The sequence below is a fragment of the Dysidea avara genome, chromosome 4 (assembly GCF_963678975.1).
Source record: "Dysidea avara chromosome 4, odDysAvar1.4, whole genome shotgun sequence".
NCBI classification, from domain to species: Eukaryota; Metazoa; Porifera; class Demospongiae; order Dictyoceratida; family Dysideidae; genus Dysidea; species Dysidea avara.
This window is the reverse complement of record NC_089275.1, coordinates 26237107-26253045: the sequence shown is the minus strand read 5'-3', so window position 1 is coordinate 26253045 and position 15939 is coordinate 26237107. Positions and strand designations below refer to the sequence as shown.

Below are 15939 nucleotides of genomic sequence, written 5' to 3'. Positions count from 1 at the left end.
GTCTGCTCAATGGCTGACACTTGGTGGGTAGAAAAACATCCACACAAGGCCCAAACAATTATTTTACCGATCATAGTAGCTATCAACTAGTCAAAACTTAGCAACTACTGTACACTGAGCCTAGCCTAGCTTGTAAACCCAAACCCACAAATTAATGCTTCATGTCGCTCAATATAACGAGTCAAAGTGATATCAAACAAATCATTGAACTGGTTGGGCATCACAGCCATGGGCAAACCACAATCCCATGACATTGCCTGGGCAATATGGGAGTTAAACCCACAGCAGTGCCTTGAACACCCACACTAAAGTGGCTTAAGACAGGCACAAACAGATTCCTATATGTCAACTTCCTTTGTTAAATTGTGTTAATAAAACATAGGATACTTGCAATAGTATTATTACAGTATAATGGTGATGTAGCACTAACAATATGCTCTCACAAAATAGTATTCAATTTACCTTCTCATTTTTCAATACATAGACAAACAAGATCACCATACCCTGCACAAAAGGTAAAATAAAAGTAGTTAAACATATAAAATTTTAATATGTAATGCGAATACTCACCTGAAATGAATTAAGTATTGTAAATATCCAAGCAAATGCTATGGTATTCTCATTTATTGCAAAAATTCCCACCACCCATGTGATACCAAGCATGGGAACAACAATTATAGCTGCTCTCACTAATGACCTAAATTAATAGTGTAGAACAAAGAAATATAAAGAAACACAAGGAAATACTAATGGCCACTACCATTCAACGCCTCTTATATCCCATTGAAACAATACTTCAATGAACACATTATAGTTGTTACCTGGACAATAGCTACCATAGAGTCCAGTAGGGTGATACAAGGTCATAAAAACAAACAACACCAGAAGCCGGTCATTACACTTTAACCAACTCTAACTTGACTACTCAGTAAGCTATTGACTTAAAATTTTTACACAATTCTTCCATATAGGCTTGCGCCAATTATGCTGGCATAATTTCAAGTATAATAGGCTGGCAAAAGCATCAAGCATTATGCCAGCATAATAGGGCGATTTTCGAGAATTTTAATTAAAATGCGCAATGTACGTACCAAAAATACCGTACAACATGAACAAACTGCACATTAGTACTACATTTCATATCAAAAAACCTTGATGTGCTATCAGTTTTACTATTTCTTTGACTGATTATTCACCCTTTATGGTAATAAGATCGAGATACTCCAATAGAGCAGTCACTTACTCTAATAGAGCAGTCACTTACTCTAATAGAGCAGTCACTTACTCTAATACAGCAGTCAGGAAATGCCTAATAAAACAGTCAGCATAATCTTGATTTTGAGAGCATAATTTTGAGCATAATAGGCTGGATTTTTTAGCACTGTTCAAAAGCATAATAGGCTATTTTCAAAGTATAATTGGTTTAAGCCTACTTCCATAGCATTGTGAAATACCAGGTCAAAATTTGTAACTAATGGAATACTCCTAAATTGAGGTATGGTGCATTAAAGTACAAAAGTGGATGTGTGTGGAAGCCTCGTTTTGTCAGATTCGGTCACATATGTAGGTGTATGTAGCCTTGCAGTAACTGAGCCTTACAGGCACAGAGGAAAACAACAGATCAAGGTATGTGGGATTAGAACCCTCATCTAGCTACAAGCGTTGCACCTTTAACTGCACAAACAATATGTTTTCATACCCAAAGTATGTACACTCTTACTTTGCAGTGCCCAACTTTGTGACATCACTAGTTGTCAAAATTCCACGACTGCTTTTAAAAATTTCATGCATAGTCACAACCAGGAAAAAGCTGTTAATCTACATGAAAAATTTAAAAGTTTACATTTGACATTTATAAATCCATTATATTACCAATATGATCAGCAATATGGGACCAATAAAAGCCCAAATAGCACCATTTTCTTCAGATATCCAACATCTAGAGGTGGAATATCAAACTAATTGTGGTGTAATACATTTGTCTCCTTCATCTTACATTGCATCACCAATACCATATTGTTCATGGGATACAGCAGCTGATACAATTACAATGGGAAGAGGAAGTCCTATATTGTAGTATCACGTTATGTGTGATGTACAGTTCAAATGATTCACTCACCCCAACCAAGCAAAAGAAAAAATATTTTAGACTTCAAAAATCCATGGTAGAATACAAATTTGAGCATAATAAACAATAGGATTCCTTCACAAAGCATCCAGCTGAATGCAGCCATGAAGAAGTAGTGAAGTAAGATAGCCACAATCAAACAGCTAGTCTTAACCAGAAGAACATTCCATAATATGTAGGTAGCTAACAATGGAAAATTATGCTGCTTACTCTGTAATCGCTAGCTGTTTCAATACCACTAACAAATATTACAAGTCCTATTAGTAGTGAAATAGAAAGGTTCAAGTGTAAAAAGTGCTGCTCCTGATTAAAGATTTTCTTCCTGTTTGAAAACAAAAGAAATCAACACAACAGTAAATATGTGACAGAATTTGACAAAACAAGGCTTCCACACACATCCAATTTTCTAAATTTAACAAAATGTAACATGACTATTCAGTAAGCTATTGACCTACCATTTTCACACAGTTCTTCCATAGCATTGTAAAACACCAGGTCAAAATTTGAAAGTAATGGCATACTCCAACATTGAGTTATGGTGCTTCAAAACCATAAAAGTGGATGTGTGGAAGCCTTGTTTTGTCAAATTCGGTCACACATGTATCTATTAATCATTGTATGAATACTCACCTGAAGGCTATTAGCATACAAACTGCAATCAGTAGGCAAACAATAGATACTGCACATCCAATATAACTGACAATTTTCAGGCCTGTGCTTTGATTATCATTCTATCCATAGAAAATATGAGAAAATGTGTGAAACAAAGCCAATAATTATAACCATCTTATTTATACAGTAACTAACAAACAATTGCTTTGTTAGGGTAGGTGAATGTTCTTTTGTTGATTTATGCTATTTCTGTAAATAATGTGTGGATACTATTAAGTTTCCAATGGCGAATCTAACATGGAGCATTTGGGACAAATACCCTCCTCCCACTTTTAAAGTTTAGCTCTGTAACTACTCAACTAAAAATAAATATATCAAACAGTACAGTAGTACTGTTTAAGTAGGAATCCTCTGAAATGACACGTGCCGCCAAAAATACCGCCTTTAAAAACTAGCTTAGAAACTTCTTACATGACGAAAATCACCTTACAGAATAATATTAGTCCATCTAGCATCAAATGTAGCATTAAAAACAAGAAAATGCTTACTGGCGGCTGGATATAGAATTTTTTTTAAATCTTCAAAACTCAAAATTTCGTCTCACTGCCTCACTCACTCACTCACTCACTCACTCACTCACTCACTCACTCACTCACTCACTCACTCACTCACTCACTCACTCACTCACTCACTCACTCACTCACTCACTCACTCACTCACTCACTCACTCACTCACTCACTCACTCACTCACTCACTCACTCACTCACTCACTCACTCACTCACTCCCTCGCTCACTCACTCACTCACTTACTCACTCACTCACTAACTCACTCACTCACTCACTCACTGACCACAGTCGCAAATCTAGAGCCCAAACGAAGCAGCGCACGGTCACCATTTTACGCCACAACAACAAACTCACTGGTGGGATACGCCTTTTGGGGTTCCGACGAGTGTACGCCCTGTGTGCCTTGTCTTTCTTTTATCTTCAATCAGGCTGCTTGTCTTCTTCATCCAACAAAACCATATCAAGGTGTTAATTTTCCATATCAACACTTTCTTTAAGCAACATAATAGACACCACACTAATTATTTAAGGCGCTTAGACTATGCTACTGTACGGAGGTACCGGTACTCCACGATATGTCACAACATCACGCCCATTCTTTATTCTACGAATTATCGATCTATCGATGGAGGCTACGCCCCTTTTACACTAGCTGTATTTGTGACCACACACCTTCAAGTTGGTAGGTTGATTCGAACTCGGATTTGAGATTCTCTTATCTAATACTGGATGAATTGATCAAAACCACGATGACCACACCTTTTTTGGGCAAGCACACATCTTTGCAGGCTGACTCGAGATACTCCAATACAGTAGTCCCCCTAATAGAACAGTCACATGTTTATAGCTAGCCGTATGCTTTATCAAAGAAACTAAACAAACTAGTATATTAAAAAATATAAATTTTAAAAATGAAGTAGAAATCCAAGCTATAAAAGTAGTGAAATAAGAGATGAACAATGGTAGCTATTACAGTATAGCTCAGTGGGAAATCCTACCTTGGCATTGAACACAAAATAATTGTTATACAATGCCAAAGTAAGTATTTCCCACTGAGCTATACTGTAATAGCTATCATTGTTCATCTCTTGTTTCACTACTTTTTATCGCTTGGGTTCCTACTTCATTTTCAAATTTATAATTTTTAATATACTATATGTAATAGTTACACCACGGGCACGAGTGCATATATACAGGCAAAGCACGATATATATATATATCTAATCCAAAACAGCCAAGCTGTAAAAAAAGTGTGCGGCCCTCAAAAAGGCTATGGTGAAAAAAGATGTGAAATCCAAGGTGGCGGCAAACAAATGGCTGTGATGGTAGGTTAATGGTAAAAATTTTAATTACGACAATTCAGGTGAATTTGCATTGCTTCCTCCACTAGGATTCGGCACCAAATTCACCTGAATTGTTGTAATTAAATTTTTTGCCATTAACCTACCATCACAGCCATTTCTTGGCCGCCACCTTGGATTTCACATCTTTTTTCACCATAGCCTTTTAGAGGGCCGCACACTTTTTTTACAGCTTGGCTATTTTGGATTAGATTTCACTTCTTTTTGTATTTGTATACCCCAAAGCCGGCCTATGGCCAGCTTTGGGGCTTTTTTAACCTATCGTTTTTCTTTACCACAGGAAAACGAAAAGATGAAGCAGATGTTAAATACTTTAAATATTTCTGAATTTATCAGTAAATGTACAAGTTATATATATATAATACATATATTTATTACAGAACTCTCTGCATGGTGGTTTCTTTGTAACTTAACACTCTACAAGGTGACTTCTTCTAGCTGATCTCTCTACAGGGTGATTTGTTTGTAGCTGAACTATCTACAAGATGACTTTTTCTAGCTGATCTCTCTACAGGGTGAATTGTTTGTAGCTGAATTCTGTACAGGTGATTTGTTTGCAGCTGAGCTCTTTACAGAATGGTTTCTTTGTACCCGAACTCTCAACAAGGTAACTTCTTCTAGCTGATCTTTCTACAGGGTGATTTGTTTGTAGCTGAATTTTCTACAGGGTGACTTGTTTGCACTGAACTCTCTACATGGTGGTTTCTTTGTAGCTGAAATATCTACAAGGTGAATTCTTCTAGCTGATCTTTCTACAGGGTGATTTGTTTGTAGTTGAACTTTCTACAAGGAAACTTCTTCTAACTGATCTCTGTACAGAGTGAATTGTTTGTAGCTGAACTGTCTACAAGGTAACTTCTTCTAGTTGATCCCTCTACAGGGTGATTTGTTTGTAGCTGAATTCTGTACAGGTGATTTGTTTGCAGCTGAGCTCTTTACAGAATGGTTTCTTTGTAACCGAACTCTCTACAAGGTAACTTCTTCTAGTTGATCTCTCTACAGGATCACTTGTTTGTAGCTGAATTCTGTACAGGCGATTTGTTCGCAGCTGAACTCTCTACATGATGGTTTCTTTGTAAGTGAACTCTCTACAAGGTAACTTCTTCTAGCTGATCCCTCTACAGGGTACTTTGTTTGTAGCTGAACTCTCTACAAGATAACTTCTTCTGGCTGATCTCTCTAAAGGGTGATTTGTTTGTAGCTGAATTCTTTACAGGGTGATTTGTTTGCAGCTGAACTCTCTACATGATGGTTTCTTTGTAGCTGAACTCTCTACAAGGTGACTTCTTCTAGCTGATCTCTCTACAGGGTAATTTGTTTGTTAATGAACTCCTCACAAGGTAATTTCTTCTAGTTGATCTCTGTACAGGGTGAATTGTTTGTAGCTGAACTCTCTACAAGGTAACTTCTTGTAGCTGATCTCTCTAAGGGGTGATTTGTTTGTAGCTGAACTCTTAACAGGTTATTTGTTTGCAGCTGAACTCTCTATATGATGGTTTCTTTGTAGCTGAACTCTCTATAAGGTAACTTCTTCTAGCTGATATCTCTACAGGGTCACTAGTTAGTAGCTGAATTCTCTACCAGGTGACTTCTTCTAGCTGATCTTTCTACAGGGTGATTTGTTTGTACTTGAACTCTCTACAAGTGATTTGTTTGCAGCTGAACTCGATGGTTTCTTTGTAGCTGAACTCTCTACAAGGTATCTTCTTCTAGCTGATCTCTCTAAAGGGTGATTTGTTTGTAGCTGAATTCTTTACAGGGTGATTTGTTTGCAGCTGAACTCTCTACATGATGGTTTCTTTGTAGCTGAACTCTCTACAAGGTGACTTCTTCTAGCTGATCTCTCTACAGGGTAATTTGTTTGTTAATGAACTCTTCACAAGGTAATTTCTTCTAGTTGATCTCTGTACAGGGTGAATTGTTTGTAGCTGAACTCTCTACAAGGTAACTTCTTGTAGCTGATCTCTCTAAGGGGTGATTTGTTTGTAGCTGAACTCTTAACAGGTTATTTGTTTGCAGCTGAACTCTCTACATGATGGTTTCTTTGTAGCTGAACTCTCTATAAGGTAACTTCTTCTAGCTGATATCTCTACAGGGTCACTAGTTAGTAGCTGAATTCTCTACCAGGTGACTTCTTCTAGCTGATCTTTCTACAGGGTGATTTGTTTGTACTTGAACTCTCTACAAGTGATTTGTTTGCAGCTGAACTCGATGGTTTCTTTGTAGCTGAACTCTCTACAAGGTAACTTCTTCTAGCTGATCCCTCTACAGGTCGATTTGTTTGTAGCTGAACTCTCTACATGGTGGTTTCTTTGTAGCTGAACTCTCTACAAGGTGATTTCTTCTAGCTGAATTACATAGTTGAACTCCCTACAAGGTAACTTCTTCTAGCTGACCTCTCTATAGGGTGAATTGCTTGTAGCTGAACTCTCTACAGGGCAATTTGTTTGTAGCTGATCTCTATACAGGTTACTAGTTTCTAGCTGATCTCTTGAATTCTTTTCAGGGTGACTGCTCTATTAGGATGACTGCCCTATTATACGATCTCACACTTGCTTTACCAAGTTGGATTTCGTGTTATAACTCCATGGCTTTAAGTCTGATTCTTCTACACCATTGAAGAGCTTTTCTAAGATGATTACTCCATCTGTACAGCGAATTTAAAGCATTACTTCAAGCGGTTTTTCTGATAGGTGTGGAAAGTAGTCATTTTTTATTAGCTAATCTCGATTGCAAAATTGTTACACACTGTTGGTTTTTTCCTGGTTTTTAGCTCAATTTCTTTCAAACCACAAAAGGTTTGAGGTTCAAAAGTTAACCTATTCACCCACCGATTTTCAGCTTCTTCCCATCAGTGGTTTACCCTGTAGGCGTGACAACATATTGGTGTTATTTTTCGTAAATAATCTCTAATAACTCTTTGCCTGTTTATCGTATTCCAGCCAAAGTTGGTACAGAGATGCGCCTTTATACTCCCTTCTGTGTGCCAAATTTCAAGGCAATCGGATATTGCATTCGTGTTTTATAGCAATTTTTGTAAGTGTGCGAAAAGAAGAAGAAAAATAATAAGAAAAAAAAACCCAACAAACTAAGCCAATGTTTGAAGTTGCATATCTCGGGAATGCTTGAAGCAATTTCGCTCAAATTTGGAATGTGGAGTACTGAGGGTGGAGTGCATGTTCACAGCAAAAATAGTCTTGTTTCATCAAGGCAGCACAGAGCTATGGGGGTGTGAAAATTGTGTTTTGGTTTTTCCTGTCAATATACACACGGGTGTTGCATGCCGGCTTCTTGGGCTGTACGACACACTACCGTGTGTCTTGATATATATGTATGATACTGTACAAACCATTTAGAGAAGCTGTATTAATGCTAACTCCATTACTACAATAGATTTAGATGTGCCACAGTATCCTCTTAATAGTTTAACCAGGTATAAGGTAATGTTTAACAAGCAGTAAACTTCTGTTCTTTAAGTAGAAATTTTAGTTGACAAGACATTCAGTGACTGTTGCAATAGAGTAAAGAATAACAATTCTGTTAGAGTGCTCTTTTATAACATCTCGATCAAATGTATGTAGATTATGCCAATTAAACTCTAAACCTGCTTCAAATTGTCAGAATAATTCTAGCTTCTTTTACCTCATTATTATATGCTCACAATTATTTGGAAATAATATCCATACCACTACACTATACACTGAAACATCCTGACATACCTGCAGATAAGAGTTGGGATTTACGTGAATACCCAAGTGATGAAACAAGTTGATGTTGTGCTACTTCTAAAAACCAGGCGCCATGCAGCTAGCTAACTCATCTGGAATTAACTATAGACAGTATATGCTACTATGAATTAACCAACTATGTATTACTACTTTACAATAGGGTTGTTTTGGATTGTGCAATAATATTATTAGCTAATTCTCATAATTCATGAAATAATCGTAATTTGTTCAATTACGTTGCTATGCACTGCTAAGGAAGCACTTGTTAAACAGATCGTTTTTACCAACATATTACGCACAGAACTATCTTCTAAACTGTTTTATAGTGTGACTAACGTGTTTTTCCCTCAAATTCTCTCGACAAAGCCTCAAAGCTGCTCTTCATTTTCGTCCGCATAGGTAAGGGATACGCCCCCTTTCAACTCGAAGCGATAGGCTATTCCTGGTAGTGTACAAGGCCTGCACCATTGTTTTTCAGTTGTTAAATGCCTGAAAACCTCAAGGGGAAGGTAGTCTGAGGAAAGTCACCACACCCGTATTTCAGTCTGCCGAAAAGAAACCACCTCAGAGCAAAGTTCACCTGTGCAGAAGTTCACTACAGACTTCATTTCACTTTTACTTCTTATGTAAAAGCTGCTTTTACCGTTATTAAACGATTTTGCTCACGTGGGTGCGTACGGACAAACATAGATAGGTAGATAGGTAGATATGTAGATAGGTACACACACACACACTTTTACGAAAACAGTTTCAGTAAACCAGGCGCGTGCCCACAGCCGGCCTTTGGCCGGCTGTGGGCGCACGCCTGGTTTAAAAAGTATTTCTTTGACTACAAGCAAAGTTTGGATATAATTATTGCATTACATTCAAGTAATTCTACTTATCTTATAACGTGAATACTAGTAGTACACAGTTGTTAAAATGATACTTACAGTTTGCCCTGACACATCAACTAGAATAGCAAAACTTGTTAAGTGATTAGAGGAACACTGAACAAATGAACCATCATGAGTAGTAGAAGTAATACCTTCTTGTGAAAAATGACCACGTTCACTATTATTCCTATATAATTAGAAACTAGATATGGACATTGTCAAAGGCCCCTGGCCTATTAATTAATTAATACTGTAATTCAATTGTGTCCATTACATAATAACAATTATAACACAAGCAACATGAAATTATACAGATATAACATACCTCGAAATATTAAAGAAATGGCAAGTAGCATTAGACTGATTATCCCTCTATATAGACAATAAGAAATTTTACCGGTATATTAATCAGCTTAGTATAATTAACTTGAACACATTTCAACATACTGTACATAAAATAACAATACGATTTGTGTATTAATTCTCTTGCATGTATACGTACCAGTGGAACATAAAATCTCAATGATGCATTTCCTTCATGAAGATTTATCTGAGATGATAGTGTCCTGGATATCTTACCAGAGATTACTAAGCTTTCTAAAAGTTTCCTACAATACAAAAATAAATAATTAAGTGATTTAACAAACTTCTGTACATGCAAATGGAAGGAAAATTAGGAATTTAGCAATTCTTTACAATAAAAAGAGATGAAATAAGGTATGTTTATCATTGTCTGACATGTACAAATTGATCCCTTCTTTAGCTGATATAAATGTCAGTTACCCAGCATGACTAAAGTAGGAATTAGGTTTGCATGTTAAGTGATAATAGCCCTTGCTTCACCACTTTATATCATGATGGTCCCCTAGGCAAATTTTTTCTACCACTTGTTTGTCTACCACATCTATAAAATTAATTAAACAACCACACATCCAGCTTGCTTAACTATTCTTTATGTAACACAATACAGTAGTTTGTAGAGGAGTGTGATACTTGTTTAAGTAAATCATGTAAGAGACCCAAGACAATGGAGCTGGATCTGGAGATTCATGAACAATTCTGGCAAAGCCTAGGATAAAGTCATGGGAAATTTTGGACCACAAATCAATGCTTTCAGGTTAGAGTAAAGCCATGGCTACTGATTAAAGATACACAGGTAGCTACTGTACCACTCTACTTCATGTAGGCGCCTCTTTCACCATGCAAATAACAATTTTCAGTGAAAGAATTGGCCATGTATAACATCATGTATCTCCAGTGACAGATGCAGCAGTACAAAGAAAAGTACAAATGCATGCAGCTCCAGTCAATTATCCTGTTGTGCTGTCTAAATGCAACAGTGAATAAGTTGGCAAGTGAGTTACATAAGCTAGTCAGTATAAAATCCATAGTTTCACAGATTATTAAAGTTTTGTGGCAACTCACTGAGACTGTTTCAGGCAGTTTCAAACATTTGTGGTACAGATAAAATGCAGCATTGTTCTTGAATACATGTGTGAGCAACGCTACCCAAACAATCAAAGCATTGTGCTCAAAAGAACAAGTGTTGTGAAGTACTAGTGCAAATATTCGATAGGCTACAATGGTGCTCAAGCAAGTAACTTACTGAAGCCAGCTTTGCAAACCTGGACTGAATACTGTAAGTTGTTGTTAAAACACTTGAACTTTTGCTACAGGTATTATTCCACCTCGTATTCTACTCCTGGTGACTGATTTTTTATAGCCAATTATTTAACAACAAATCACTGCTAACATATAGTAAAACTACATAGATGTTGACATGTACATTTGCTGCAAGCATAGACCTATGGCAGTGTCGGATCTGTAGAATAGGCCAAAGTCGAAGCCAAGGAGAAGCATGCACAGATAAGACATCATTAAATGCATATTAATACACTCACCTTATTGTTTTATAAACATGCACCTTTATGAATAGCAGAGTAATGGCACAAATCACTTACAATCAAGAGCTGCCATGCTCACAAGTAGTGCCATTGCAAGTGCAGTATACTACTGTATTTAATCTTATAATTCAAGTGAACCAATACTTCTAAATCATTGTGCTTAGATTAATATGTGACCGGATCTGCGAAAACCCAACATAATGGTGCAAGTCTAAATTTTTAGTATAAGCCATTGATTTGCAATGGGTAAAATATTTGCGTAATCGGAAAAAATTCGTAAAATGTTTAAATGCTTTGTTCTTTGTGAAGGAAGGGTCTTATGATACAATCCTGGATATCATCTTATTCGCCTACTCAAGAGGAATTCAAACATCTTTGTTTTGTTGCAGTACACTAAAGGATACGTAAGTTATGGGCATTTGTTTATGTCACGTCGAAACGATCGTATGCGATCGATTTTTCTTCACTGATTTCATCTCTGTATGCAGTGAAAAATGGTAATAGAAGAAACAACTTACCCAGTAATGGACTCCCCTATTCATGGCGAACACAATGGTACAAGTTGCAACTCTGTACTGCATTGTATTTGTAAGTTACAGCCATTTGTGTAAGCGCATGTAATTTATTTTCCCAATACTTGCTGTACAAATTGATCTTTCTGTTGTTGCTACTTTGTAGAGCTGTAACTCCAAAAGTTGTTGCCATATGAGGCTGAAACTTGGCCAGAGCATACACTTGGCTAAGTATATTATAAATATTCAACAATAAAGAATTTGAAAAATGCGCCATTATGTCGGGTTGTTGCAGATCGGTCACATAAAAATTATACAGTTTTGGCTTTTGGTGTTCTTTAACAGAAAATACATACCTTTATTGTCCTGTACTGTATGAGTAATTACTTACCCTTCCTGTGTAGCCAGGTGCAAATTCCTACTAATGATGTTGATAACTGGAGCTCTCTTTTCTATGAAGAAACAGAATTCCATCTAGAATAGCTGTTTACAGTGTCACAACACTTTTGATACAAGACATACATATAGGTATGTAGTATGTACTGTAAATACTCAAATAGTTGAATTGATTCTATATATACTTCTTCATTGTGTTATTGTATTTTCCACTTCCATTAAACAGGCCTATATAATGCAAAAATATTTTGTAGTGTATGCAAAGCTGATTAAACAATAGACACCAGAACATTTCATTAATAAAGGGATTTCTTAGGAGCCAGAACAAACCAATTGTTGTATTTTTAAACATTTCCCTATGGTGGCATATTAGGGATATATTTTACTATGACAGAATACCTACATACAACTAACAAGATGCAGGAGGTGTTAGGTTTTTGAACATTACTCAAGTAATTGCAAAGTTTCTAGCTTAATACCAATTTCATTAAGCAAGAAACTTCACTGCTATTGCTCCAGTCCATCATTACACCCAACTGTAAGGTAAAGAATAATTGTACTGGATGTTGGACACAGCTAAGAAACAGCCTAGCGCTTATCAGAATAGAATAAAAAATCTTAAAACTGCAAACAAAATTAATATTTGGAAATAATAAAATACCACATTAATGGCTTTTGCAGAAATCATGCAGGGAACTAGAATCCCACAAACCTAATTTACAACATTGTGGTAACACAATGGTGAAATTTTTATACATTATTTGTTCTTATTTTACAACAATAACAAAAGGTGCTAATAGCAAAAACCTTAGTACCAGCATATTCCCCAAAGCAAGAAAAGTTTGAAACTGTTCAACTCACAGGAGGAAGCAAGTTATGAGTGTTACTTTGGACATGTGGTTCATTCTCATCTTTTACTACAGCTTTATCTATGGGGTGCCATTTGTGCCAAAATAGTACAAAAACACCTTATTTATAAACTATAACCATACTTTATAAATCAATATGCTACTTTATAAAGTATAGACATATACTTTATAAATCATACACATACTTTATAAATCATAGACATATACTTTATAAATCATACTTATACTTTACAAATCATGCATATACTTTATAAATCATACATATACTTACACGTAATTTGTAAATTATTAACATACTTTATAAACATGATTTATTATGCATTTAGCATTTCAATAAGCAATCACGAACACATGATATTATCGTTTGGTAACGATTGTCAGTAATCGATAAAATAATTTTGCGCACGTGTAGAATAAATCTTCGCACGTGCAGCTTTTAAAGCGGGTCTTACCGGGTCACACAAGTTTTGGAACAAGTGTTTTTAACATTCGCTGGGGCTATATAGCACAGAACCAACTACGTCACAGCAATGTGTACCACAGACTGGATCCATGGTCCAACAGTCGATCTCGGCTCTGAGGTCCACCTCACTCGGCCATTGTTAGTTGCTACCAACGCTTTCATAACTCTGGCTCTTACTTCGTCAACAAGGTATTTAACCAAGTTGTTACATGTGTTACTTTTGGAGTTGCCTGTTTGAGGCCAGTTAATTAACTAACCCGAATTGGGGTGAATGGAATGTAAAGTGTTACTTATAGTATTATTGTTTTTTATTGTTATTTCCGGGCTAGATGGACTGCCCTTGCCACCATCCCGAGCACTAGTTGGCATGTGCTGGACAACTAAGAGACAGAAGGTTGGACTCAGTAGTCCCTGTTTTCATCACAGTGGCCCATCTCTGGAGAGATGTTAGCAGATCGTAGCAAGATGGACCTACTACCACGGATACACACTGTTGTTGAGGGCAACAAAGAAAAGGACATTGTGCAGGCCAGAGTATAGCTGTATGCAGTTGAATCTCGACGAAACAGTAGATCAGCCAAACATTTATAGAAAACTATGGCTTCTTTTCCCATTCCCAGTAGTAGGGGTAAAAGAAGCCTGCTCTATTTCTCTGAAGAAGGGTAGCTAACACAAAAGGCTAGATAGCCTGTACAAGGTGGTCCCCAACACAGAACATACATACACACATACAGTTCATCTGTTTATGATTACTGCAGGGGTGTACGCAGTAATTTTGAAAAGAGTTTCCCCTACAGCTAAGTGACTGTTACATTAGAGTAGTTTATATTATCTGACTGCTTTATTAGAGTATCTCAATCTTTTCACCAAAATCATAATTCAGAACAATGCTGCAGGTGTTGCCATCATGATAGAAACTATTATTTAACTATGTAAAAGTCCTGTTCCATGATGGATTCCACATTCCAAAAACCTGAAGTTTCAATTTCTTTATTTTTCAAGTACTGTGTAAAATCCAAAGGGGTTTCCTGAAACTCCCTCGGTATATCCTTGTTACTGGGCAATCAGCACAGATGGTATGCCCAAGAAAAAAGGAAACTACAGTATTAGGTACAATTATATAATTATTATTAGACACAAATACAAAACCAAAATAAACTACTTACACTAACTAGCTATATTTAACAATCACACAAAAGACCACACAATTACAAACTAAATGCTTAAGCCTATACGCAAAACTTCCTGCAGTCAGCTGAGACAAAACTGCCAATGGCGTAGAGTTCCATAACATTGGTGCAACCACAAAAAAGGAGAGTGTGGCCTAAATGCGTTAATAGTTAATAGCACTAGGTTCAAAGTCAAAGAATGTGACCTTGTGGCTAACGTATTGAATTGAAAATATTTTTAAAAATCAATGGCTGTTCTCTTATGAAAGATGTAGTAGAGTGTCCAAATAGATAATTTTCGATGAGCTTTGGGCAAGGGCCATCGCAGTTCGCAATAGAAGATATGGACCATTTTGGCATGGCTGATTGTGGAGTTCTTGTACACAAACATTTGACTACTTTTCAGGTCTTTCTGTAATGGCCCTAAGTAGTAACATACATTATTAGTAGTTTAGAGTATGCATGTTCTTTCTACAACTAGCCAGAGCCAAACTTGAATACATTATTAATATGCTTTTACCTCTTTATGTTTTTATTTTGGCAAAAAATGGTCTAATTGGTATAAGCTACACCTCACATCAGAGATGATGGACAATGATGTTGAATGTGAAATTTGGTCAATTTTTCAAGGAAAAATGCAAAATGATCCAAATTTTTCATTTCTGTACCTGCAAGTGACAGGTGTTGGTGCAAAATCATTAACTATACCATCACAAAGCTCATCTTTTAATGGACTCCAAAGCAGGTGGCTCGCCTCTCTAGCCAGTTGGGCACAATATTATTTATATAAACTTTAAGTTATTAAACACAGTTAATGTTGTGAAGCGTAGGCCATGCAAGTATCCAAAATATTAGCATGCAACAGTGGGCTCTAATAAGAACAACGCATGCGCAGCATCGTGAGCAGAACATGTTGGCAGTAATTCATACAAAAAAAAAAAAAACGGTAATCATAAATTGTATGCAGAAAAGCAGCCAGGTGCATATTAGAACTTTGCATAGCAGTTTCACCGTGTTGTGTCAGCTTCTTGCACACCATACCCTTGAGTCTTATAATAGTCACAAAGAAAAGTCCATTTTATTGTTATTAAAGGAAGCTTCAACCTATACAATCGCAATAGGAATCATTTCAAAACATGGTGCTTGTTCCAATGTGTACATGATACAGTGTCTGCGTTATATATCTGTAGTTCTATGGTTAGGATGTGCTCCACAATTTTACTAGGCAATTGGCATGGGACACACCATTGTGTTGTTAGTTGCATGTTAGTTTGCTTGCTTGTTTGTATACCAACGTATGTCACTTCCACTGCTTGTTTCGTATGTTACCGTGGCTCGGTTTGCACATCATCT

The 15939-nt window shown here is 36.5% G+C and overlaps 1 protein-coding gene and 1 long non-coding RNA gene across 2 annotated transcripts in view; one reads left to right on the top strand and one right to left on the bottom strand.

Annotated features, from left to right (window-relative positions):
* The window catches only part of LOC136254565 (adhesion G protein-coupled receptor L3-like), a 44297-nt gene that overhangs the window by 4705 nt on the left and 23653 nt on the right, over positions 1-15939 (bottom strand). Inside the window, exons 8-19 of the mRNA XM_066047309.1 lie at positions 12081-12141; positions 9776-9881; positions 9599-9645; positions 9331-9460; positions 2759-2859; positions 2339-2450; positions 2120-2276; positions 1997-2066; positions 1873-1939; positions 1721-1818; positions 571-697; positions 463-504 (exon numbers count right to left, since the gene is read on the bottom strand). Coding sequence (XP_065903381.1) covers positions 463-504; positions 571-697; positions 1721-1818; positions 1873-1939; positions 1997-2066; positions 2120-2276; positions 2339-2450; positions 2759-2859; positions 9331-9460; positions 9599-9645; positions 9776-9881; positions 12081-12141 — 1118 coding nt within the window. The remainder of the gene's footprint in view (positions 1-462; positions 505-570; positions 698-1720; positions 1819-1872; positions 1940-1996; positions 2067-2119; positions 2277-2338; positions 2451-2758; positions 2860-9330; positions 9461-9598; positions 9646-9775; positions 9882-12080; positions 12142-15939) is intronic.
* LOC136254567 (uncharacterized) lies at positions 10181-12366 on the top strand. The gene is made up of 3 exons (XR_010700554.1): positions 10181-10390; positions 10460-10912; positions 12094-12366. It is a non-coding gene; the product is annotated as an uncharacterized lncRNA (long non-coding RNA).